General features: G+C 43.6%; 1 protein-coding gene and 1 non-coding gene across 2 annotated transcripts; one reads left to right on the top strand and one right to left on the bottom strand.

Moving 5' to 3' along the window:
- The first annotated feature begins 213 nt into the window (after positions 1-213).
- Positions 214-26,895, top strand: SLC10A6 (solute carrier family 10 member 6). Its single transcript, XM_036338966.1, has 6 exons — positions 214-590; positions 16,394-16,512; positions 18,126-18,214; positions 21,109-21,284; positions 23,716-23,873; positions 25,257-26,895. Exons 1-6 carry the CDS (start codon positions 214-216, stop codon positions 25,472-25,474), a joined length of 1,137 nt encoding a protein of 378 aa, XP_036194859.1. The 3' UTR covers positions 25,475-26,895.
- LOC118661209 lies at positions 20,001-20,107 on the bottom strand. Its single transcript, XR_004969200.1, has one exon. It is a non-coding gene; the product is annotated as a U6 spliceosomal RNA (small nuclear RNA).

Here is a 26,895-nt window from a genome sequence, read left to right as displayed (position 1 = left end):
AGTTTATTATACGTTTTGTGGCCAGGATAATTGCTTTTACGAAGTCGTAAAGAAATTGATCAGATTAGGGTGAATCAAGCTGGCTGGCCAATAGCTATTGGAATGATTCTCCACGTGTGACTTTGTTGCATTATTACAAAACGTGGCAGGATAGACATGCCCAGCCGCCTCGGCAGACCTTCACTCGTAATGCTGCCTTAAGGAGATGAAGAGATGAGGACAAATTGTTCCAGCGGCTCAGCCTGCGCTGCCAACAGTTCAGAGGAGAAGCTGCCAGTGGGGTTTCAGGCACCTGGGAACCTGAAACTTGTCTTCACAGTGGTGTTAGCCGTGATGATGGCCCTGGTCATGTTCTCGCTGGGGTGCTCTGTGGAGATCCGGAAGCTGTGGTCGCACATCAGGAGACCCTGGGGCATTGCGGTGGGGCTGCTCTGCCAGTTTGGGCTCATGCCTCTTATCGCCTATCTCCTGGTCATCAGCTTCTCCCTAGAGCCCATCAAAGCGATTGCTGTTCTCATCATGGGGTGCTGCCCGGGGGGAACCGTCTCTAACATCTTCACCTTCTGGGTGGATGGAGACATGGATCTCAGGTAAGTTACCCTCAGGAGCTCAGTCTTCCCCTGGTAGCACTTTGCCTGGGGTGGGAGCTAACTGACACCTTTCGTGTTGAAAACTCTGCCAATTTTTAGGTGGAGAACCAAGTGGGAAATATTTTACAGAGACTTGTTCAGTCCTGGAAAGACTTGCCTTTCGGAGCTTAACATGGACTTTTGCTGTGGTTGTCCTCTGTTGGACTGGTAGCTGCTTTTCTGAGTGGAGGGCTTTGGTTTACATCTCCCAGGATATAAGCTGAGCATCCCAGGAGCTAATGACGGGGGCTTGGAAGCTGTCGTGGTGATGGTGGTGGTGGCATAACCAGAATCAGGCCTTGTAGCTCTACCAGCAAGTGTTGCACCTACTTCATGAAATCAGTGTTTTGGGGACGGAATGAAGGCGCTCAGGGCTACGTGATTGATGTATCCTGGTTTAAGTGCCGGTGGTGGCCTACTGAGTCGACTTGGAGAGCAACATAAAGATTTATGATTAAAAATGTCCTTTCTTGTTGCTTTTCACATGCTTTAACATTTATCAGGAGAATCCTATTCCTTTCATTTAGGCCAGTGACCTTATTCCCAATCATGGTGTAAATAAATACCCCTAGGAGACGTTAGGCTTTATCACTCATCTATGCTTTAATGAGGATAAGTTAATCGAATATATATTGTGATGGGGATGGGGAGGGGGAAGAGAGCATTTGAGGAAAGAATACAGGAGTCACAATTGGAAAAGTGAAAGAGCTAAAAGCAGTATCTTTCCAGATTCTTAGCTTACTGATGAACAAACTGTTTCAGGTCCTGCCCAGGGAAAGAACTACTTATAAATGTAAATCTTCGTTTGAGGTGCATGTCATTCAGTTGAGATTTATTATTCGATGAATGAATGAATCAGAGGTGCTGACTGTGCTGGGAGTTGATGTGAGTGAGTCAGCTGCACAGGTGGGTCTCTTGTTTCCTGCGTGTGCTGAGTGGGTAATGTGGCACGTATTCCACCTCTACATTTTAATGGGGACAGACCAATAATTAACTTTGACATGGCAATGTGTTAGTGACCCACTTATCAGGGATTTGAAAAGAATCACTTGTTGCATTGCTAATTAAAAAATAAGCCGCACTGATATGCATTGCTAATTTAAATCCAATAAAGATGATCATTAACATAATAATTGGGAAATGATAAATATCCTTTATTCAAAGTCCACAGGTCAGCCATAAGTTTTGGAATCTGAAAGTTTTTGGAAAGAAAAAGGAAATATTTCTTGAGTACCCTGATTAGGCATGAGGTAGATGCTTTCACGTGTTCTCTTTCTCTTTCTTTTTTAAGTCATCATCTCTCTCCAAGACGACATGAGTTCTCATCATTGGTCCCTTTCCCTTCTTTCTGGGCTCTCATAATAACCTTGCACATGACCTTTTATTTTTCGGAGTTTTACAGCTGAGAAAATTGTGACTCAGATGGGTTAAGCGCTCGCCAAATGCTACAAATGGGTATGGCAGAATGCAGATTTGAATTCGCATCTGTTTCTCATCAGGCTGCAGTTGAGGCACTTTCTTCCCTGCTCCTTACACATGAGATCCTCTGTTCTGAATAGGAGCGGAAATCTGTAAGCAGTGCTCTCAACCACTCTGTTCTGGGGAAGAGAACATTTATTCCTCTCATATTAGTCAACATTGCAATAAAAATACCAGTGAGTAGGAAGTCTATAAAATGTAAAGCTCACTTTACTTCACTTAATTAGCTTTAACTTTGGTCAAATTATTTAATCTGTAAGCCTCATCTCCTCATTTGTAAAATTGGGTTAAAATTACTTATTCCTCACAAAACTATATTTTAAGGAGAAAATGTACATGCAGAATGCCAGGCACATAGTGGGTATGCAGTAACTATTAGCTACTGTACCCTTTTTCTTTTAAAATTTGATTTTGGTCTCACAAATCAAACAAAACAAAACAAAACAAAACAAGCAAAAAATAATCTGTAAGACATGACATTTTAAAATTGGGACTAAACATTAGATTTTTCAAAAGCTTATAGATACAAGAATCATAAAACCTTAAGTCTCAGTAAAAATTGCAAAAAGGGGAAGATTCAGTATTATTGAGTGAAGTAACATCCAAGTTCATTACTTTTCTTCCCACTTGATTACCAATAAAAATAACTTTTCAGCAAAACTCAATAGATTGTCAAAGATAGAAATTCTGTTTTTCATGCTGGGTATAATTCAGCATCTGGAACAACAACTTCATTTTGCAAATGAAGAAATTGAGATTTAGCTCTATGCAGATCACTCCGAACATGTTTCTCATGCCTTAACTCTGTGTTCATTCAACCTGTGTGCAATCCTCCACGTGTTCATTCCATGCAGGGCATTTCAGAATCAACATGTTTGAACCAGTTTCTGCATTCTGAGTATCTGATCACGACACCTATCATTTTCCATCACCCGGGCTCACCATCTGAGCAGTCCCTTGTGACTCCCTTCATTCTTCACCTTGTTCACTCAATCTGCTGTCTAGCCCTGTAGCCCATCCCCCTGCATGTCACCCATGCCTATTGTTTTCCATCTGTCCCCACTGCCATTGTCTCAGGCCAGGCCCTCACAATTGCTTTATTGGCTGTTATGGTGTCTTTACAAAGTTCTCCCCACCGTCAGTCTCTCCATCATGGTTTTGTCGTAAGCGGATAAAGCAGGCTCTGGGCTCTGATTGCCTATATTTAAATCTTGACTTGGGACCTTTTTTCTGTAACTGGAAGTCATAATACTTTACGGTATTGTAAAGAGAAAGTGAACATGTGATACATATGAAGGTTTCTCAGTATCTTAGGTAGAAACTAAGCCAGGTCTAAGCTACTTCTCCAGGTCTATTTCCCATTAATCCCTTAAACACAATTGGCCTATAGTTCAATGGGCTACTCACTGTTCTCTAAACGCACCCCCCACATTTCCAACTTTCTTTTGCCTGTGCTGTTCCCACAGCCTGGAAAGCCAACTGTTGGCCCGATTCTATCCCAAGTCAGATGTTTTCCTTCATTCCAGTTGTTCTGGAAAGCAATTGGCCTGTATGTATGGAGAACCAAAGACATTATCTTGCCTCTGGACTGAGCTCAGCTGATCTTGCTGGGCCCTCTCACATGTTTGGGCCCTGGCTAATGTAGACTGGTCTTAGTGGCCTCAGATGGGCACCCGGGCATCCCTCCACCTGGCCTCTCATTCTCCAGCAGGCTAGCCTAGACCTCATCATATGACAGAGGCAGGGCTCTGAAAAAGAGAAAGCATACCAGACCTCTGCGGCTTGCACTTGGAACCCATTAATCATCTTTCATGGCTTTCCATTGGCCAATCCAAATTTCAAGGCCAGTCCAGATTCAAGGAAAGAAGGAGTAGTTTCTGCCTCTTGATGCAGTAAGCTGCAAGGTCACACTGCAGAGGGCATGGATGAGAAAGGGGTGAACATCTGGGGACATTTTTGCAGTCTCCTGTGCTGAGGATGGGCAGAATTCTTGTCTTCGAGGGTAGGACGTGACAGCTAAGATCTGGGAGTGCAGTAGTTAAGTGCACCACTCTGGAACCAGTAAGTAGACCTGTTGCTCATTGGGTGTCTTGGTAGATGACGTAAATTCTCTGTGCCTGAGTTTCCTCACTTCCAAAATAGGGAGAAACAACCTACCTCGTGGGTTGTTGTGAGGATTGAATGAGTTAATACATATAAAATGCTTAGAATCCCACCTGGCACAATATGCTGTATGAGTTATTATTATTATCTGGGGCAGACAAAAGAGCACTGCAGTAGGGGGTCTGTGTTCCAGTCTCTGCTCAAAGAGAAGCTGGATGTCAGTTTCCTCACTTGCAGAATCAATGAGTTAGACTGTCTGAGGCCTATGATGGTAAATAACACATACCACAAAATTTAACACTTTAACCATTCCTAAGTGTAAAGCTCAATGGCATTACGTACATTCACACTGTTGTACAATCATCCCCACCATCCATCTCTAGAACTTTTTTATTTTCCATTAAACAATAACTCCCCCTTCCCTTCAGTCCCTGGCAACCACCATTCTACTTTCTGTCTCTATGGATTTGGCTACTCTAGGTGTCATAGATGCGAAATCACAAGATATTTGTCCTTTCATGTCTGGCTTATTTCACTTGGCATAATGTCTTCAAAATGCATCAATATTGTAGCCTGTCAGAATTTCCTTTGTTTAAAAAGGCTGAATAATAATCCATTGTGTAGCATCACATTTTTTTTTTTTTTTTGCATGTTGCATCACGTTTTGTTTATCTATTCTTCTGTCCATGGACACTTGGGTTGTTGCCACCTTTTGGCTATTGTGAATAATGCTGCTGTGAACATGGGTTGTAAGTATCTATTGCTGTCCCTGCTTTCAATTCTTTTGGGTATAAACCAGGAGTGGACCTGAGGTCTTTTAAACACCTTGTGGCCATAGGAAGAGAAAAGCAATGATAAAGTTTGTGTCCCCTTCTCTCCACCCCAGTTTTGAATGTTCCTCCTGAAGCTAATTGACGGAGATGCCTCTCCTCTCTCCATGGCACCAAAGATGCCACTCTTTCTTGTCATCTGTTGGAAAGCCTGGCAATGGTTGGGCTGCTTATCTGCCTCACCCACGAGGTCTGTAAGTTCCTTGAGGGTTTTTCCATTTCCGCGTGCTCAGTGCCAGCCTGGTGGTGGTAGGTTCTTGATAAACACTGAGTGAATGACAAGGAACCTTTCTGATGGCCTGTGTGTGTTACACACACTTCTCTTGAAATGCAATCAGTTTACCGGTGCAACTCAAGACAGCCCCATGTCTTTAGTTTGACGCTTGATATCTGAGGTCTATGGCCCCTTAAGGCTGTATTTGTGTCCTCAGCTGCAGAGAAATTCTGACCACTGAGCAGTTCAGTGGCCAATTTTGACCTTTGAACTTTAAAAGATCTCTTGGTTCTTCAGCAGAGACTCTGGAAATAGGACTTCAGATTCTTCAGGTTTGTCTGCCATGGTCTGGTGGAGAAGTGATCATCTTAAGAGACAGAACGTAGGCCCGGCTGGTGTGCCTCAGTGATCAAGCATTGACCCGTGAACCAGGAGGTCACTGTTGATTCCCAGTCAGGGCACATGCCTGGGTTGCAGGCTCGATCCCCAGTGTGGGGCGTGCAGGAGGCAGCCAATCAGTGATTCTCATCATTGATGTGTCTCTCTCTCTCTCCCTCTCTCTTCTCTGAAATGAACAAAAACATATTTGCGAGGGAGAAAAAAAAGAATACCAAAAATAAAAACAGACAGAACTTAAATTGAATCCATGTGATGTTGTGTAAGTTTCTGTAACTCCCTGCTCCTTAGTTTCCTGGTCTACAATGGAAATGATACCCACACATAGAGGATAGATGAGAAGAGAAAATGTACCTAAAAGCATGGGGCATACTGCCTAGCAGGTAGTGCTCAATAAATGCTGGTTATTGTTACTGAGAGGCAGCAGGCAGGAGTAACATTTCTATTTGGGGATGGAAAACCTGGCCTTGAACTCTTTTCTAAGGCCAAGTCTGTTGATCCGATCTAGCATACTCCATGTCCATCTGGCTAGCAGATAATTTTTAAAAAATTTTCAGTGGGGAAGTAAGCATATACTTTCATAGATTTGAAGTTCAGAGTTTCTGACTTTATTGGTTTAAAACTAAAACATCTTAATAATTTAACCGCAATTGCTAAGTGGTACACTTATTGATGCTACATTGTAACATAATGTGATTATGTCTAATTTCCACGTTTTAAGGGAGGTTCAGGATTTTCTTGTTTGTCCAGACTTGCTGAATCTGTCTCATTATTTATTCTCTAGAACAGTTTGGAGATGGTGATGCCATTCTTAGTGCAAGTGGGATCTTGTTATATCAAAGTCAGATTTTGGCAACAATTTTTCTCTATATGAATAGCCGAGAACCCCAGTTAGCCACGTCCTCTGTTTATACCGCGCTGGGATGTCATGGCGGTGAAACCAAAGGTGGGACTTTCCGCTGCACTCACTCATCCTCACCGTGCGCTTCCCCAGCCTTGTTGCCATTTATAACCGTTGGCAGGGCACCGGGATCCTCTCTTGCCATTCCCGTGAGCATCATGGGCTTGAACAGTTGTGCAAGGATGGTGGCAGTAACCTGTGTAGTCAAGGATACAGAATCAGTCTGATGTAAATCTCACATGTCGCTTTCCAGTCACAAATCTTACCTTTCTGCTGTCTGAGCTGAAGCCATGGGGGCTGGGAGACGGGGTGGGGGAGAGGGGAATGCTTTGCACATTCTCCAGGAGTTCCAGGGTAAAGTGATTCATACGGAATTCTTAACAAGACTTGGTCAGATGCACAGCCAAGGAATGTGGTGTTATCACAGACTCGGAGTTTGCAAACGCTTCCCAGACGCATTCTCTTCAAGGATCCAGAGGTTTGAGAGCTGTGGCAAACTGCTTTCTTCCTGGATCTGCTCTCTAGCTAGAAGAGGTCTTTGCTCAAAGCAAGCATTATTAACAGGATAAAATGATATTAAATGTCCAATGGGATGAAATATATGCAAGAACGGCTAAGAAAAGTTTTGAAAGAAGAACTTACGTAAAAGTGTCTGCTCTATCATTTATGAAAACACTGTAATTTGAACAATTTGGTTTTTGCTAAGGAAAAAAGAACATTTTGAATACACTTGAACATTTCATGCCTAAGGAGGTTGGCACTTCAAGTTAGTGGACAATTGTTAATTTAGCAAATAGTGTGGGCGCAGTTGCCTCTCGATATGAAAAACAATGGGGTAGCTTCAGACCGTATACCATATATAACATACCTTCTAGATGAGTTAAAAAGAAGATCAAGCTATAAAAAAGTGAAAAGTGGGAGCAGTATTTGAATAGCCTCAGGAGAAGAGGCGTCTTTAACAAGACAAGAAACTCAGAAGCCATAAAAAATGGAGAGATTTTACTGTCTCAGCGTCAACTATTTATTATAGCAAAGGTCATAAGCATAGCCAAAAATACACAATAAACTTGGTAGAGATATTTGTATCACAGATGACGATATATGCCCTAATTTAAAAAGGGCTCCTACATTTGAGAAAAGAAGAACTCAGGCAAGCACGGCTATTTAGAGGGGACCCCCAAGAGGCCAGCAAGCATGAACGTAAACATGACCTCATTGAGATCGGGTGTGTAACAAAATAACAGCGAGATGCATTTTTCAGTGTTCTTCTGGGAATTATAAGGGATCAGTCACACCCAGTGGAGGCAGGATTATGAAATGCAGCAGTCTTTTTGGGAAATAATCTGGTACTATCTTAAAATAAAAGACTTTGGACATAGTAATTCCACTTCTGGAAATGTAGTCTACAGAAATAAAAGAATTATTTCAAGTGAAATATGTCAGAGCATGTTTATTACAGCATTGTTTCCAATGGAAACACATTCAAAGCCATTTATTCATCATTAACAAAGCCACTGAAGACATTATGGCATATTTATACTGTGGCATACTCTGCAATTTTTAAAAAGCATGAATTTAGTCTATGTGTGATGTCCTGAAAGGATGTCTATGATGTGAAGAGGGGAAAAATGAAAGCAGCTTAGTTGCAGAGCGACGTGTATTACGTGATTTCTTCAAAAAGAAAAAAACAAAGAATAATCCTCTAATCATTGAACAAACATGTTTGAAACAGGACTGCTTAATAGAAAAATAAAAGAGGGGAAGGGATGTTTACAAATACTTGTGAATTACCTAAGTCTGGATTTCTGAAAAAAGCACCACTCAGATAAATAGCTGCTCCTTAAAATGTTACATTGGCCCAGCCGGTGTTGCTCAGTGGATGAGCGTCGACCTATGAACCAGGAGGTCATGGTTCGATTCCCAGTCAGGGCACATGCCCAGGTTGCGGGCTCAATCCCCAGTGAGGGGCGTGCAGGAGGCAGCCAATCAATGATTCTCTCTCATCACTGATGTTTCTATCTCTCTCTCTCTCCCTTCCTCTCTGAAATAAAAAGGAATATGTTAAAAACAGGAAAAAAAATAAAATGTCACATTTGTACTCGGAAGAGCATGATTTTAATTGCTTTCATAGAAAGTTTCCGTTCCTCTGATTTGCTATGGGTGTCTACCATTTGAATTCAGTGTAAAAGGGCCATGTTGCTAAGATGTTCAAGGCTCGCCTGCAGTCACGTGACCCATGAAGGAGGCAGCAAGAACATTTTCTAGCACCAGTGTATAACAAGTTGGTTCATCCTTTGGTTCATGGATTTATTCAGCAAGGACACAGCGAGCTCCTGCTTGCCGTGTTTCTCAGCACGAGGTTCTGCCGGGTTCCTAGGGGTGGGAGGTCAAGAAGGCCCTTGCCTCTAAGAGCTCACAGTCTGGGGCACGGAGACAGGGACGCAGCTCTCATGTAGGTGCGGAATTCGTGCAGCATGTGAGTAATGCCAGGTCAGGGGTGTCCAGAGGGCAATGGCAGCCATCCCCGGAGGAGAGCAGATGGGTGGTACACAGCCGTGCTGAGGACGGAAAAGCCCACGGCCGGCCAGGGTTGGCCAGGAAGTGCTTTAGATGTCTCTTGCAGTGTATGCATAATGCCAGCTGTAGGGCAAAGCCCACCCAAGTAAAATATGACGGAGAAAACCTCACCCAGCCAGCCTGGGAGCAGTACTGCACGGCCCCCCACCAAGAGGGAAGGGACACTTATTAGTTTATTATTATTATTTTAAAAAACTTATTGTTGAAAGTATGACAGATGTCCCATTTTTTCCGCATTGACCCGCTCTGCCCTGCGCCGCCCCACTCCGGGGCTTCACCACACTTTTATGTTTTTTGTAAAAAATTTCAAATATATAAAAGTAGATAGAATAGTACAGTGAAGCCCGATGCGCTTCACCCAGCTTCGGAAGAGCCCCCAGCAATTACCAGCCTAGGAGCCACTCCTTTCCCCTGCTCCCCACTGGGCCTGGGCTTGGAGCGGGAGAAGCCCTGGGTTCTGTTGTGCGCTTGCCCAGCTGGTCAGGAAGAGCAGCATTCAGCGCCCATAAATAGGCCCTACGCGCTTAAGCAGGTTGCGTAATATTTTTCCGCCAGTTTGAAGATAAAACAGTTCCTTGGCCTGGAGGGTCTCTCATTCCCAGTTCCTTGGCCTGGAGGGTCTCTCATTCCCAGTTCCTTGGCCTGGAGGGTATCTCATTTCCAGTTCCTTGGCCTGGAGGATATCTCATTTCCAGTTCCTTGGCCTGGAGGATATCTCATTTCCAGTTACTTGGCCTGGAGGGTATCTCATTCCCAGTTCCTTGGCCTGGAGGATATCTCATTCCCAGTTCCTTGGCCTGGAGGTTATCTCATTTCCAGTTCCTTGGCCTGGAGGATATCTCATTTCCAGTTCCTTGGCCTGGAGGATATCTCATTTCCAGTTCCTTGGCCTGGAGGATATCTCATTTCCAGTTCCTTGGCCTGGAGGATATCTCATTTCCAGTTCCTTGGCCTGGAGGGTATCTCATTTCCAGTTCCTTGGCCTGGAGGGTCTCTCATTCCCAGTTCCTTGGCCTGGAGGATATCTCATTCCCAGTTCCTTGGCCTGGAGGGTATCTCAATCCCAGTTCCTTGGCCTGGAGGGTCTCTCATTCCCAGTTCCTTGGCCTGGAGGGTATCTCATTCCCAGTTCCTTGGCCTGGAGGATATCTCATTCCCAGTTCCTTGGCCTGGAGGGTATCTCATTCCCAGTTCCTTGGCCTGGAGGATATCTCATTTCCAGTTCCTTGGCCTGGAGGGTATCTCATTCCCAGTTCCTTGGCCTGGAGGGTATCTCATTTCCAGTTCCTTGGCCTGGAGGGTATCTCATTCCCAGTTCCTTGGCCTGGAGGGTATCTCAATCCCAGTTCCTTGGCCTGGAGGGTCTCTCATTCCCAGTTCCTTGGCCTGGAGGGTATCTCATTCCCAGTTCCTTGGCCTGGAGGATATCTCATTTCCAGTTCCTTGGCCTGGAGGGTATCTCATTCCCAGTTCCTTGGCCTGGAGGGTATCTCATTCCCAGTTCCTTGGCCTGGAGGGTATCTCATTCCCAGTTCCTTGGCCTGGAGGGTATCTCAATCCCAGTTCCTTGGCCTGGAGGGTCTCTCATTCCCAGTTCCTTGGCCTGGAGGGTATCTCATTCCCAGTTCCTTGGCCTGGAGGATATCTCATTCCCAGTTCCTTGGCCTGGAGGGTATCTCATTCCCAGTTCCTTGGCCTGGAGGATATCTCATTACCAGTTCCTTGGCCTGGAGGGTATCTCATTCCCAGTTCCTTGGCCTGGAGGGTATCTCATTTCCAGTTCCTTGGCCTGGAGGATCTCTCATTTCCAGTTCCTTGGCCTGGAGGATCTCTCATTCCCAGTTCCTTGGCCTGGAGGGTATCTCATTTCCAGTTCCTTGGCCTGGAGGATACCTCATTTCCAGTTCCTTGGCCTGGAGGATATCTCATTCCCAGTTCCTTGGCCTGGAGGATACCTCATTTCCAGTTCCTTGGCCTGGAGGGTATCTCATTACCAGTTCCTTGGCCTGGAGGGTATCTCATTTCCAGTTCCTTGGCCTGGAGGGTATCTCATTTCCAGTTCCTTGGCCTGGAGGGTATCTCATTTCCAGTTCCTTGGCCTGGAGGATATCTCATTTCCAGTTCCTTGGCCTGGAGGATATCTCATTTCCAGTTCCTTGGCCTGGAGGTTATCTCATTTCCAGTTCCTTGGCCTGGAGGATATCTCATTCCCAGTTCCTTGGCCTGGAGGATATCTCATTTCCAGTTCCTTGGCCTGGAGGATATCTCATTTCCAGTTCCTTGGCCTGGAGGATATCTCATTTCCAGTTCCTTGGCCTGGAGGGTATCTCATTCCCAGTTCCTTGGCCTGGAGGGTATCTCATTCCCAGTTCCTTGGCCTGGAGGATATCTCATTTCCAGTTCCTTGGCCTGGAGGATATCTCATTTCCAGTTCCTTGGCCTGGAGGATATCTCATTTCCAGTTCCTTGGCCTGGAGGATATCTCATTTCCAGTTCCTTGGCCTGGAGGGTATCTCATTCCCAGTTCCTTGGCCTGGAGGGTATCTCATTTCCAGTTCCTTGGCCTGGAGGGTATCTCATTCCCAGTTCCTTGGCCTGGAGGATATCTCATTTCCAGTTCCTTGGCCTGGAGGGTATCTCATTCCCAGTTCCTTGGCCTGGAGGATATCTCATTTCCAGTTCCTTGGCCTGGAGGGTATCTCATTCCCAGTTCCTTGGCCTGGAGGATATCTCATTTCCAGTTCCTTGGCCTGGAGGATCTCTCATTTCCAGTTCCTTGGCCTGGAGGATATCTCATTTCCAGTTCCTTGGCCTGGAGGGTATCTCATTCCCAGTTCCTTGGCCTGGAGGATATCTCATTTCCAGTTCCTTGGCCTGGAGGATACCTCATTTCCAGTTCCTTGGCCTGGAGGGTATCTCATTTCCAGTTCCTTGGCCTGGAGGGTATCTCATTCCCAGTTCCTTGGCCTGGAGGATATCTCATTTCCAGTTCCTTGGCCTGGAGGGTATCTCATTTCCAGTTCCTTGGCCTGGAGGGTATCTCATTCCCAGTTCCTTGGCCTGGAGGATCTCTCATTTCCAGTTCCTTGGCCTGGAGGATATCTCATTCCCAGTTCCTTGGCCTGGAGGGTATCTCATTTCCAGTTCCTTGTCCTGGAGGGTATCTCATTTCCAGTTCCTTGGCCTGGAGGGTATCTCATTCCCAGTTCCTTGGCCTGGAGGGTATCTCATTTCCAGTTCCTTGGCCTGGAGGATACCTCATTTCCAGTTCCTTGGCCTGGAGGATCTCTCATTCCCAGTTCCTTGGCCTGGAGGATACCTCATTTCCAGTTCCTTGGCCTGGAGGGTATCTCATTCCCAGTTCCTTGGCCTGGAGGGTATCTCATTTCCAGTTCCTTGGCCTGGAGGGTATCTCATTTCCAGTTCCTTGGCCTGGAGGGTATCTCATTCCCAGTTCCTTGGCCTGGAGGGTATCTCATTTCCAGTTCCTTGGCCTGGAGGATACCTCATTTCCAGTTCCTTGGCCTGGAGGATATCTCATTTCCAGTTCCTTGGCCTGGAGGATATCTCATTTCCAGTTCCTTGGCCTGGAGGATATCTCATTTCCAGTTCCTTGGCCTGGAGGGTATCTCATTTCCAGTTCCTTGGCCTGGAGGGTATCTCATTCCCAGTTCCTTGGCCTGGAGGGTATCTCATTTCCAGTTCCTTGGCCTGGAGGATATCTCATTTCCAGTTCCTTGGCCTGGAGGATATCTCATTTCCAGTTCCTTGGCCTGAAGGATATCTCATTTCCAGTTCCTTGGCCTGGAGGATATCTCATTTCCAGTTCCTTGGCCTGGAGGGTATCTCATTTCCAGTTCCTTGGCCTGGAGGATATCTCATTTCCAGTTCCTTGGCCTGGAGGGTATCTCATTTCCAGTTCCTTGGCCTGGAGGATCTCTCATTTCCAGTTCCTTGGCCTGGAGGATCTCTCATTTCCAGTTCCTTGGCCTGGAGGATAACTCATTTCCAGTTCCTTGGCCTGGAGGATATCTCATTTCCAGTTCCTTGGCCTGGAGGATACCTCATTTCCAGTTCCTTGGCCTGGAGGATATCTCATTTCCAGTTCCTTGGCCTGGAGGCTATCTCATTTCCAGTTCCTTGGCCTGGAGGATACCTCATTTCCAGTTCCTTGGCCTGGAGGATATCTCATTCCCAGTTCCTTGGCCTGGAGGATATCTCATTTCCAGTTCCTTGGCCTGGAGGATATCTCATTTCCAGTTCCTTGGCCTGGAGGATATCTCATTCCCAGTTCCTTGGCCTGGAGGATATCTCATATCCAGTTCCTTGGCCTGGAGGGTATCTCATTTCCAGTTCCTTGGCCTGGAGGATATCTCATTTCCAGTTCCTTGGCCTGGAGGATATCTCATTTCCAGTTCCTTGGCCTGGAGGATATCTCATTTCCAGTTCCTTGGCCTGGAGGATATCTCATTTCCAGTTCCTTGGCCTGGAGGATATCTCATTTCCAGTTCCTTGGCCTGGAGGATATCTCATTTCCAGTTCCTTGGCCTGGAGGATATCTCATTTCCAGTTCCTTGGCCTGGAGGATATCTCATTTCCATTTACCTCATTCCCCCCGGCATTGTACTGATTCTTTCACTGGCTCTATCACCCGGAAAGGGAGGAAAGCAGCTCGGGGTTGGGATGGTGGTGGGAGGTGGAAAGGGTCGATTTGGGGTGGAGACACCAGAAATTGGGGGAAAGTTGGGCGGCACTAAATCCACTTCTCGGGTTCTCATCCTGCATTTCGCCTTCAGTTGGAAGCTCTCTTTTCTTAGCTTTCATGGAATGAACCTCCTGCTCTCACCGCGTCTCTGGGCCTTCTACATGCCATGCGCTCTTCTCCTGCTTCCCAGGTCAGAGCGGGGAGGGGGGGTGGGAGGGGTGGTTAGGGGGGAGGCTTCCAAAGCTCTGCTCCCAGTGTCTGGTCTCTCATTACACGCACTTGTGCATTCCATGCATACATGCTTATGTATGTTAATGTGTAACCAAGTGCTTTTCTCCAAAATAACTAAAGACAAAAAATAAGACCTTACATATTTGGAAAAAATAAAAACAATGTATTGTACGAAGCAATAACTTATTTCGTATGGTGTAATAAAACCACAGTAACCAAGATAACATTCCATCAGAAAAAAGACTGAACTACGGATACATGCTAAAACATAGATGAACCTTAAAAATATGACAAGTGAAATAAGCCAGATAATACATGTAATTAAATTTATAAGAAATGTCCAGAATGGGCAGTCCTATAAAGACAGAAAATAGGTTAAGTATTGGTTGCCAGGAAGTTGGGGAAGAAGGGGATGAGTGACTGCTACTGGGGTGGCTTTTATTTTGTTTGATGAAAATATTATGGACATTGTTTAGTTATTGCACAATCTTGCGAATATACTAAAACCACTTTATTTTTATATTTTTAAATTTTATTTTTGAACTTTATTTTTATTGCTGACACTCTTACAGATGTCCCCACTTCTCTCTCCTCCCCTTTCCCACCTCCACCCAACCCCTTCTTCCCCTTCCCTCTGGCCACCACACTGCTGTCTGTGTCTCTGGGTTTGCATATATATTCTTTGGCTAATCCCTTCACCTTTCATCCAGTTCCCCTTCCGTCTCCCCGCTGGCAGCTGGCAGTCTGTTCCATGTATCCGTGCCTTTGTTTCTATTTTGTTTGTCAGTTTATTTTGTACACTAGGTTGCACATATAAGTGAGATTATATGGTATTTGTTTTTCTCTGACTGGTTTACTTCACTTACCATAATTATCCCCAAGGCCATTGGTGCTATTGCAAAAGAAAAGATTTCCTTCCTTTTCATGGCCACACAGTATTTCATTGTGTAAATGTACCACAGCTTTTTTATCCACTCATCTACTGATGGGCACTTGGGCTGCTTCCAGATCCTGGCTGCCATAAATAATGCTGCTATGAACGTAGGGGTGATATATTCTTTCGAATTGGTGTTTGGGGATTCTTAGAGTAAATTCCAAGAAGTGGGATCACTGGGTCAAACGGCAGTTCCATTTTTAATTTTTGTGGAAACTATACAGTTTTCCAAAGTGGCTGCACCAGTCTGCATTCCCACCAGCAGTGCACTAGGGCTCCCTTTTCTCCACATCCTCTCCAACACTTGTTGTTTTGTTGATTGAATGTAGTCATTATGACAGGTGTGAGGTGATATCTCATTGTGGTTTTAATTTGCATCTCTCTGATGATCAGTGAGTGACATTGAGCATCTTTTCATATGTCTTTTGGCCATCAGTATGTCCTCTTTGGAGGAGTGTCTATTCAGGCATTTTGCCAGTTTTTAAATTGGACTGTTTGTTTTCCTGGTGTTGAATTGTATAAGTTCTTTATATAGTTTAGAAATTGCCCCTTATCAGGTAAACTATTGACGAATATGTTCTCCCCTGCAGTGGGTTTCCTTTTCATTTTGTTGATAGTTTCTTTTGCTGCGCAGAAGCCTTTTATTTTGATGGAGTCCCATTTGTTAATTTTCTCCTTTGCTTTCCTTGCCCCAGGAGATGTATCACAAACATATTGCTATGAGAGATGTCTGAGATTTTACTGCCTATGTTTTCTTCTAGGATTTTCATGATTTTACGACTTACATTTAAGTCTTATCCATTTTGAATTTATTTTTGTGTATGGTGTGAGTTGGTGGCCTAGCTGCATTGTTTTGCACGTACCTGCCCAATTTTCTCAACACCATTTATTGAAGAGACTGTCTTTATTGTATGCTCTTGCCTCCTTTGTCAAATATTAATTGACCATATAGGCATGAGTTGATATCTGTACTACCTGTTGTATTTCATTGATCTCTATTCCTGTCTAAAAATACTTTAAAATGATGAATTTTATGGTCTGTAAATTATATCTCAATAGAAAAGAACTGTATAAGGAAAAAATACTTATTACTATAATTAGCAGACCATTTAGGACAAGTATATCCTCAAGGTAATAAGAGGATAAATGGTGCTGGAAACAATAAAATAAAAATTTAAAAAGAGTTAATTGATGGATGTCGAGAACTGCTAGAAATCTTTTTCTAGACCACAAGTACCACCATCATTTGCTGAATAATAAGACAGGAGTGATCTTCGAGTAAGTTACCCCATGTAATCTCTAAGAAGTTGTGTCCGATAGTTACATTTGGTTAGCGAGCTAACTTCTTCATTCCAAACGCTCTCTCTTACACATTATTTTAATTTTACTTTCAGCATCAGCATGACAACCTGTTCCACAGTGGCTGCCCTGGGAATGATGCCACTCTGCCTTTATCTCTACACCTTGTCCTGGAATTTTGAGCAGAATTTCACCATTCCATATCAGAACATAGGTCTGTATGAGCTTATGAAATGAAAGAGTAACAGGAATGGGGACAGTAAGAGTAATAGCTATTGTTTACTAAGTGTCTCCTTTAGGCAGGGTTGTTTTTTGTCTTTTTTTTTGGTTTTGTTTTGTTATTGCTGTTACCTAATTTAATTTTCTAAGTAACCCCACAGTACAGATTCTATTACTAGTGCCATTTCCTAGATTTTCAGGATTAGAGAGATTAAGTAACTTGACCAAGTTTGTGCAGCTGGTAAGGACAGCACCAGAATTCTGACTTAGGAATCTGACAGCAAAGTCCAAGCTCTTAACCCCTACATAAGCTCATGTTTGAAAATAAAACCAGAAAACTTATTTATTAAAAACATTTATATAGTTTATTGTAAAGCAACTGGACTCATCATGACCAAAAGGTTACCTGGATCACAGCAGCTCTAATGAGACGTCAGTTCCGACCAGTCCACCTTTCACATTGCCTGTGAGCCTTGACTTCTTTGCTGATCAACAGAAATGATTCCTGTTGATTATTGAAGTGTGTCCACATGTCACAACTATTCTCCTTTTCATTATCTCTTTTCCTGAATATTATTTCTCATCAAACTCTGCCCAGTTCCTAGAGATATCTGTGGACTCACCAGGCTTAGAAGAAAAACTGGATAAAATGATCTGCCTGTTCTAGTTTGGTCAGAGTCTCTGGAGAGCTGGTAGAAACTATGACTTTTAAAAGTCTAGCATGTCAATCTGGAGTCTCAAGTCGGCACTTGGAGGCCTTGCCACCCCTGGTCCATATTTCAAAACCATGACTAGCGCCATCTTCTGATAATAGCTGGAGACTATTGACTTTGTAAAATTTGAGGGAAATCTTAATTTAGAGATCATGATTTTATGTACAATCTACTCTGATTAGTAAGTTACTTAATATATTGTTTTGATAACATATTCTGAAAGACATTCATAAATTATTAAAACCCAAAATATTATGAGCAATTTGTATAACTTTGGAGCCAGTATTGCAGGCAAGTAGCTCTGGAAATGTCAGCGTATGGATGCCGTTGGCAAGATGACCCCTGCTCTACTGAGCCTGCCTTCAGTGCCTTTATTTGCTTGTGTTAATTAAAAGGCATTTTTTTCCTACTTGCATTTGGGTTACCTAGCTACACTTGGACACTAGGAGACTGGCTTTGGTATGTGTAACAAGTGCTGTTTTTTTATGTCTGAAACAGGTATTCTTACTTTGTGAAGCAAATGACTCATTGGCGTCCAATAGGGAACAATAGCTGTGGTTGCGGAGGGGACCCCATACAGAGCACGAAAGATGATCACAGATTAAAGAGCGTCCTCCTGTGTGCTAACTTTACATTTCCAGTTGTCCCTGAAATTCCATGGGGTTGTCAGAAGGATTCTGAGAGACACGATGGACCAAACATGGTGGCACTCAGTAGTATCAGATCCTCTTCAAAGACTGTCTTTCAAAGATTGAAAAAAAAAAAAAATTGGAGGTGGATGCAGAAGCAAAATGTAGCTTTAATGAAAGCTTTTATCTAATTGAAATAGAAATTGTTGAGGCTCGAGGGTTAGGGTAAGAGGCGATGCCATCTGACGGATTTCTCTTCTATTCAGGGATTTCCCTCCTGTGCCTGACCGTTCCTGTGGCCTTCGGTATCTATGTGAATTACAGGTGCCCCAAACAATCCAAAACCATCCTCAAGGTAAGCGGCTCCGCCTAGCAATGGGCATATCCTCAGACTCAGAGACATAACAGATGGATGTAGCAATGATTGAAACAAACAAGCCAGTCACATGCGGTCCCACACCCAGCAATTTTCCCTGCCTGTCCTACATTTTTGGATCCTACGTCCAAGTTTCCTCGGCTTCTCTAAGCCTTGCTCTGTCACTCCCATAGACCATCAGCCGAGGCTTACGACACCCCGGAAAGTGTGGGACTCCCGCTGGAGTGACAGGAAGCTGAGGCCTGTGTGTGGTCAGAGAACCCAGGGCCCATCCACTCCCAAGGCTTCACACAGGCGCCCAGCCGGCCGCTGTTCAGGGGTGCGCGCTGTGGAGCCCAGCGTTTAGGGAGCAGAGCTGGTTTCATGGAAGAGAGGGACCAAGGGCTGGCTGGTTTCGGAAACATTCCTGGGGGGAGCTCCTAAGGTTGTAGTTTGTACACACGGGCCAGGGCTGCCGGCCCCGTGAAGACCTGTCACAGTGAGATACATCACCCAGAGCACGTGGAGGAGCCTGGCCATGGAATAGTGGCAACTCCCGCCGCCTCCTTCCAGGCCGTCTTGTGTTTGCGGGAGAACCAAGCACATGCCCCTGTTAAATGGCTTGTGAAAATAACTAGCTGGACAGAGGATATTCTCAACAAGGGTGTCACTCTCTGGGGTGCTTTCTGATTCCCCAGTCACGTATTGTTTTATTTATTTTTATAGATGCTTATTTTTAGTATATATATATATATATATATATATATATATATATAAAAGAGGAAAGGAGAGGGAGAGAGAGAGAGATACATCAGTGATGAGAGAGAATAATTGATAGGTTGCCTTCTGCACGCCTCCCCCCCACCTGGGCATGTGCCCTTGATCAAATCGAACCCAGGACCTTTCAATCCACAGGCCAACACTCTATCCACTGAGCCAAACCAGCCAGGGCTATGTATTGTTTTAGAAGACAGAGAATTGAATGTGCTATTTTCATGAAGAGTTTAAAAGTGTTGTAGTTATATTTTACATTCATAAGGAAATAAACATTGGGGGCTAACTGGAGGTTCAGCAAATATGTCTGAGTTCATTTCAGCTGAAGGTGTACAGTTTGGTTCAGTTTAAGCGCCTGCCATTTGGCTCTACCTGGCAGAACATGGCCGCTCCATTTGCCTGCACAAATGGACGCTGCTTTCCCGGTTTGGCCCAAAACCAAACCACTGCCATCATCCCTCCAATGAGATGAGGAATATGAGAAAGGGAGACACGCAGACAAGTCAGCAGGCACAGAGCGCTGGGGGAGGCTTCCACGGTGTGTACAGGAGTGATGTTATTTTGGTAAAAGAAAATGTCTAATGAGGCAGTTTATGGTTATAACTTTGTTTATAAAACAAGAGAAGAAAGTATGATTATTGGAACCTCTTACTTTTCAAGTACTCTACCCTTGATTATTTTCTAACAAAGAAAGTCACGATTTTGGTGTTTTCAGATCTGTCAGTGACTGTGGGGAAATCAGATATATTTTCTGTAGGTCAGTTTTATTTCTGTAAAGGTCAGATTTAAAACCCTTTTCTTTTGGCTATTCCATTGGATTTGTGGCAGCAAATTTTTAGTAATATGCATAAATATCCTAGAGTGCCTTCATTAAAAAAAAAAAGGCTGGGAAAATTTCATCATTATTTTGGTATATCTTCAATCTGTTCTTCATCCTCTTTTTAAAAAAGATATAGACCACTGTTTTATTTTATTTATTTATTTATTTATTTAATTTACTTACTTATTTAAAACAAATATGGAACTCTTCATGAATTTGCATGTCATCCTGGCCCAGGGGCCATGTTAATCTTCTCTGTATCGTTCCAATTTTAGTATATGTGCTGCCGAAGCGAGCACTGTTCTTCATACTCTTTTAATTTAAGATCTGATTCATTTTCTAAACAAATTGCTTTCTGTGAATTTTAAACTTTCAATCCCCTTTTTGGTAGAAAGATGCAGAGGGACATTTATAGTCCCAGGCCTTCTCAGTGTGTTCCACCATCTTCCAGAGAGGTGAGGCCCAGTCTGTCCCTGTGTTTGGGCAGTAAAGGTGCCTCCGGAACACATCTATGGCACACTGAGTTGTTTTTGTTTTGTTTTGGTTACCCATGGCTACCTGAATCATTTCACATCAAGGTTGATGCTGTAACTAGGTGCATAGTTTGCTGTCAACCTGGTATGAATGGGAGCTTGCCAAGATCCTGATCTTTCCCAAATATTCTAGCTCTTGTTTCTTTCCTATCTGATCGAAGACTCAAACCACTGGAAAATTTTCTGTTGACTTTTTGTTTCTGATAAACAACAAAAGAGACAGCATTCATTTGGGAGAGGGTAGAAGTATTTGTCAGTACCTCTCAGATTACATTAATTAGCTCAGATTGTCTCATGAAGAATGGGTAAATTTCACTTGGAGGAGAGAAGGGCAGAGACCAAAGCAGTAAGAAGCCACTGGTGGGTGAAGAGATGGTGGGAAGAGAGCGGGGGATGGTCAGGTGGGAAGGATCTCAGATAAGAGGGTACCAGCGAGGTATCTAAGAGGTATATGTATGGGTGTTGGATGCTTATTGTCAGGTTTCACTTATTTCACAAATATGTCCTATCCATGAATACGACCTCCCAATCTTTCTGACCAAATCCTCCACTTAAAGGGAGAAGATACAGTTCATAACACAAGAAGACTGAGCTTCGTGTTGAGCCTTACCAGTTTCTAGCTTAGCCAAGTCACGTGACCACTTTGTACCACAGGTTTATTCTCTGTTGAATGATGTATCTGGTGGTCTCAAAGTCCTCTTTAGACTTTGCATGGTAGAATCTAAAGACCATGATGTTTATGTACTTATTTTATTGGTTTGCTTTAGATTGGGGCCATTGTTGGTGGGGTCCTCCTCTTGGTGGTCACAGTTGCTGGTGTGGTGCTGTCGAGAGAATCTTGGAATCCAGACATCTCCCTACTGACCATCAGTTGCATCTTTCCTTTGATTGGCCATGTCGCGGGCTTTCTGCTGGCACTTCTTACCCACCACTCTTGGCAGAGGTACAGTTAAACTATCCATAAACTTGGTTGAGAAAAATAAATTAAACACATAGCCTTTGTTGTCTGGCTGAGTCTGGAAACTCAGAGAGTTTTGACTTACAAGGTGGACGGAACAGGACAGCTCATCATACAGAGGGTGAAAAGTTCACAGTGATTCACTATGTAAATGAAAGCAAAGGCCAGATTGATGGATGCTGTAATCTGTGACATTAGGATTTGGGTGTTGATACCACTTGTAATCTGGACACCTTGCTCTTCATATTCTAGTGGCTAAATAGGAGGGGGGAGATGGTTTCACTAAATATAGAGATCATTCCAGGGCATGAGCAAGTTCAAGGAATTAAGCATATATGCCTTGTTTGTGCCAATTTTTAAAAAGGTGCTACTTCTGAGGGGCAAGAAGAGAAAGGGCCAACTTGAGAAATAAAATAGAAATTTATCTTAAATATTATCATTACAAGTTGGGGAATATAATTTATAAATGCTGTGAAATATTAAAAATGATAATATTCCATGCTATTGGAATAGATGAGATGAGCATTATTATACACTGTTGGGGGGTAACATAAATTGGCATAAACTGTCTAAAAGGCAAGTCACTTCGATAGCCTTTTCAATATTTATAGCTAGCAGTGGTTTTCCCTCTGGAATTCTATCCTGAAGCTATCAGGTAAATGCACAAATATTGATATGCAAAGATGTTGATTGCAGTGTTATTCATAAATATAAAAAATAGAAACAATTTAAATATCTAACAATACAGATTTATTTCATGATGTGGCTATGTGATGGAATATGATGTCTCAATTTTAATTCTTTTGAAAATACTTAAGAGATAAATTTGAGTTAAAAAAGAAAGGAAAACAGTTGCATTTTGAGCCTCTTATAGAAGGAAGAAAAAGAATTTTACGCACAAGAAAATACTGGAAGAAATATACCATATGCTAATAGTGTTTATTTTGAGTAGTGGGGTTAAGACTAATTTTAATTACTTCACATTTTTGGTATTTTTTTATGTTTTTCGTTGAGCATGTAATTCTCAATTCTTTTAAAATCAGAAAAGAATTTTTGAAGAAAAGTAAACTGTGCAGTTGAACTCCCAAGGTGGAGTTTGGGGAAAATGTCGCTGGCCTCCTGCTGCTTCCAGTTCACTTGGGAACATTTAGGATCGTCCACAGTACGGGGTGCGGCTCCACCACGAGCATCTCATTTACTTGCTACAAAGCCTCAGAGATATCATCAGTAATTGGCAGATGAGCAAACGCTTTGGAAAAATTAAGCAACTTGACCAAGTTCATTGAGCCAGAATGTGGTAGAGTTAGGATTTGGTCCTGGGTTTGCTTCCAAAGTTAGGAACAGGGACTGTGGAGTGGTTGAGACATAATTGGATCTGGAGAGAAAGTATTCCTCTAGCAAAGAGTAGTCAACAATCTCATTCCCCCCCCCTCCCCCCCACCTGATGGCTTAAGAAAGCTCAGGCCTGAGATACCGCATGTGCCCAGTGAATGGCCAGGTGTGAGGTCCAGCTGGTAGCTTAGTTGTATGAAGGTAGGGTAGTCTGAAGAAAGCATAGCAAGTAATGGGGTCACTCTACATAATATAAGAGCCACAGAACTCGTCCTGTGACAAGTGAGGACATTTTCACGCCCACATTCCACACCCACCTTCCAGTCCAGCTTACCTCCTGAACACCTCTCCTCTCCTCCATCCATAAAAACCTGAAGACTCCCTTTATAACCTGGAGACAGAGGAACCTGCTTCCTCCAGCCTCAAGGTCCTGCCTATGTCTTCTTTTTTCTTCCCCCTGCTTTTTCTTTTCCAAGTGAGGTTTATTTTCTTTTTGGCAATTAGAAAACCAATAAAATAGAGGAAAGTGGAAAAGGTCTTTTTGTGTTTACTTCGAAGTGTTGTTTAGTTTCTACTGTTCCTGTCTCTAACTCAGCGTTCCCTTCTCATCCCGAAACCTCTGCTCTTCACAGATTGGCTTACAGCACGTGCAGTGCCTCCTGGTAGGCAAACTCACACCTGTCCCTGGAACTTTAATTTCAGTCATTGTCCCCCAGTAAATGCCTCTTCCCTCTCCCCATCCTTTCATCCCACTTCCTCTGTGAAGCCTTCTCTAACCACTGACTCCCCTTTTCTAAATGTCTACAGCCTCCCCCCCGATTTGTCTGGTGGTGGTGCTGAATTTTCCCGTGTGTATAGCTTGACTTTTCAAGCAGATTCCTAGGGTGGGGTTCCTAGAGCCCTCCTCCCAACTGCCTCTCAGGAGACCACCTACAGAGTAGGCACTCAGCAAGTCATTATTGAACGAGTAAACATTTTAGGGGCCTAAGCCCACAGCGTACATTTATTGCTATTTGTAAGAGAACATTTAAGAATAGTCCTTATTGCTATTATGTAACTCTTGAAAAAAAAATGTTCATTGTAGGTGCAGGACAATTTCCTTAGAAACTGGAGCCCAGAATATTCAGATGTGCCTCACCATGCTGCAGCTCTCTTTCACTCCCCAGCAGCTGGTCCAGATGATTAGCTTCCCCATGTCCTATGGACTCTTCCAGGTGTTGGATGGATTTCTCATTGTTGCAGGTGGGTAGAGCCCCGTCGGGTACGCTTGACCGAAAATTGTTGACCCAACTTACCAACTCCCTTTTCAGTCCAAACATGCACGGGCCGTCCTCGTGATACATTTTAGCCTGACATTTTTTTGGGCAAATAAAGGGCACCAGTGACATCCTTTACCACAAAGTGGAAGCTTCACAGAAAAATATAGAAAACCATGGGACAGCGAGCTGACAAAGATAAACAAGTATGCTTCACCAAAAAATAGCGCACTATCAAAACTTAGATTTCAGGATTGAGCAGTCTCCAGGAGCAATCATTTATTTCAAAACAGACACTGTGTTTCATCGAGCCAAATGTCAAGTTATTTCACAGTGTTCTGTGGCAAAGAATTGTGCTGAGTGGCTGTGACATATTTTTCAAATATAATACATACACAAATATTGAAATTAATTGTGTGTGTGTGTGTATACAGGGTGGGGCAAAATAGGTTTACAGTTGTTCGTATGGAAAATAATACAATCTATAATAATAAAAGGATAATATGCTAATTAGACTGGACAGCTTCCGGACGTCATTCCGGACTTCCTTCCTAATGAAGCTGGAGCCGGAGGGAAGCCAGCCACAGTCCCGGGTGCCTGTGGGTGGCCCGAGGGAAGCCAGCCGGGTGCTGGAGGGAAGCCGGTGCCAGCAGCTGGGGGAAGGAAGGCCGACTCTTGCACGAATTTTCGTGCATCAGGCCTCTAGTTAATAAATAACAAATAAGAACAAACTCTGTGTTTCACGCACTGACAACTATACACCTACTTTGCCCCACCTTGTTTGCTGTTTACTCATACACGTCATTTTGGAATCAGTCACTATTTAGAGTCATAAGGAAAATTTTAAAAATATATAGATGGGCAGATATGAACACACACATATGTATTTTAATCTTGGGCCATGGTCAATTTTTATTATTGTCAGGGAACAGGCGCTGAGTAAGTCTCAGTGATTGCTGATACAGCTGCTTATATACTGATTACTGATATAACAATCAATATAAGGAATACTGGGGGTTTACTTTCCAACAAGATAAGGGAAATCCTCAGAGACACCTGGACTTCGACTCAAGCTTGAATTCCTTCTCCTGGTGAGACCGTGAGGGAAGGAACGTGGGATTCCCAGCTCCATGGGAGTTGCTGGCAGACTGACAGTTGCGGCGAGTGAGCCGTCGGTGAGCTGATGACTAAGTCTCATTCACAAATGGTCCATTCCAGACAGAGTTGCCATTTTGATACAATAAATTATTTTGTTTCATAGTTTCCTGCGTGTTAATACATACACGACCCCAAACAAATTCTCAAGGTCACCAAATTATAATCCTTGCTAACATGATTTTTTAAATTACTTGTGTGTTTTCACATCTAGCATATAAGCTGTACAAGAGGAGACTGAAGAATAAACACAGAAAAAAGACCCCGGGCTGTTCAGAAGGCTGCCGTAACAAGAGCTCCACCTCTCCCCAGGAGACCGGTGCTTTCTTGGAGGTGAATGAAGAACTCGCTATAACTCCTGGGACATCAGAGCCAATGGATCCCCCCGTGGCTCTCGAGCCCATGGGCCCCATCTCCTCATGTGCGCAGTAGCGGCTTGCTGGCCCGCCTGGACGCCGGCTACCTCCGCCCGTTAGTAAAGCTGGTGCAGGGCTGATGTGTGGATCTCATTGGCAAGGCCTGTGGGAATAGCTATGTTTTTGTGTGGGTTGTAAATCTTCCCAGGATCCCTTTTTGCGAATGTATTCTGCCTATTTCAGGGAGTCCTTTGGGGTTTACACCACATATTTACTAGTGGCTGTGTTCTTGTCTTCCCAGTGCTATGTGCAGTCGTCCTCCCTGTGGCTTTTAATCCCAGGAGAGGAGGGACTCTGTGCAGAGATGCGATCTCCTATTTAGGGCAAGGACAGTCTGAACCCTCTTGGCTTTGGGACGGTTCTTTGGAGCAGTGGGGAGGAAGCATACAGGTCTTAGAAAACATGGGGTCTTTTCTCAAATGATTGCTAAACCTTAAGGGCTTAGAGTCTTTTTGGATTCTAACTGTAATACAGGTTTAGAGGAAAGTTAATGAACACTTGAGGTTAAAAGGTGAATGCCCCATATTTTCACTCCCCAGTGATAGGCACATGGATATCCTTCATGTTTACACATTATATCACTTTAAAAAGACTGGGCTTTTCCCACGTATACTGTCTAATAAGTCACTTAATGACATATTATGGGACACCTTCACACATCGGTCTGTGTTGATCTGCCTCACTTTAGAACAATGGCTTTGTAGAAGCATTTCACTGCCCGGAAGGACTGACTGATTTAAAGTTCCCCATTCATGGGCATTTAGAGAGCTTTCAATTCACTGGCATTACGATGCTGCTACACACGCCTGTGCCCTCTGGGGGCATGTCTGTAGGGTCACTTTCTACAACTTGAATTGCCAGACTAATTGTACAGGAAAACGTTGGACTGTGCCCTCCGGCAATGCTGTGTGCGCAGCGGTGCCGAGCGGGCCTGGGTTCCCATCGCCCCAGCTAAAGGATGATCGGTTTGGATTTGTGAGAGCATCTCATTTAAAGCCGCATGTAATCAATTATGAGTAAAGTATTTTTCACTTGCCTACTCATGTTGTTTGCCTGCTTTTCTATTTCATTTTTTCCTTTTTGATTGGTAAGTTTTAACACATATGGAGAGTGACCCTTTGTCCTGTTTTTTCATCATTTTACCTGCTCATTTATCTTTTGCTCTCTGTAATGCCTTTTGCTGTACAGTTTTATATTTTTTACATATTAAGCAGTATTAGTTTTTTAAAATAATGTTTTTGACCTTGATCTCTGTCCAGTATTGGAAATTTATATTTTTATGTGATTGTGAATTGTGAAAGGATTCCTTGTTGAGAATGTATTTGGCCCCTTTTCAGGGAGTTCATTTTGGGTGTTTACTAGGGGCTGTGTGTACTGCCTGGCATTGTAAAACCAATCCTCCTCCTCTATTCTTACATTAAAAATATTTCCCATATA

The sequence above is a fragment of the Myotis myotis genome, unplaced genomic scaffold (assembly GCF_014108235.1).
Source record: "Myotis myotis isolate mMyoMyo1 unplaced genomic scaffold, mMyoMyo1.p scaffold_m19_p_1, whole genome shotgun sequence".
In the NCBI taxonomy this organism is placed as follows: domain Eukaryota; kingdom Metazoa; phylum Chordata; class Mammalia; order Chiroptera; family Vespertilionidae; genus Myotis; species Myotis myotis.
The sequence above is the reverse complement of the archived record's forward strand: the minus strand, read 5'-3'. Positions and strand labels throughout refer to the sequence as shown.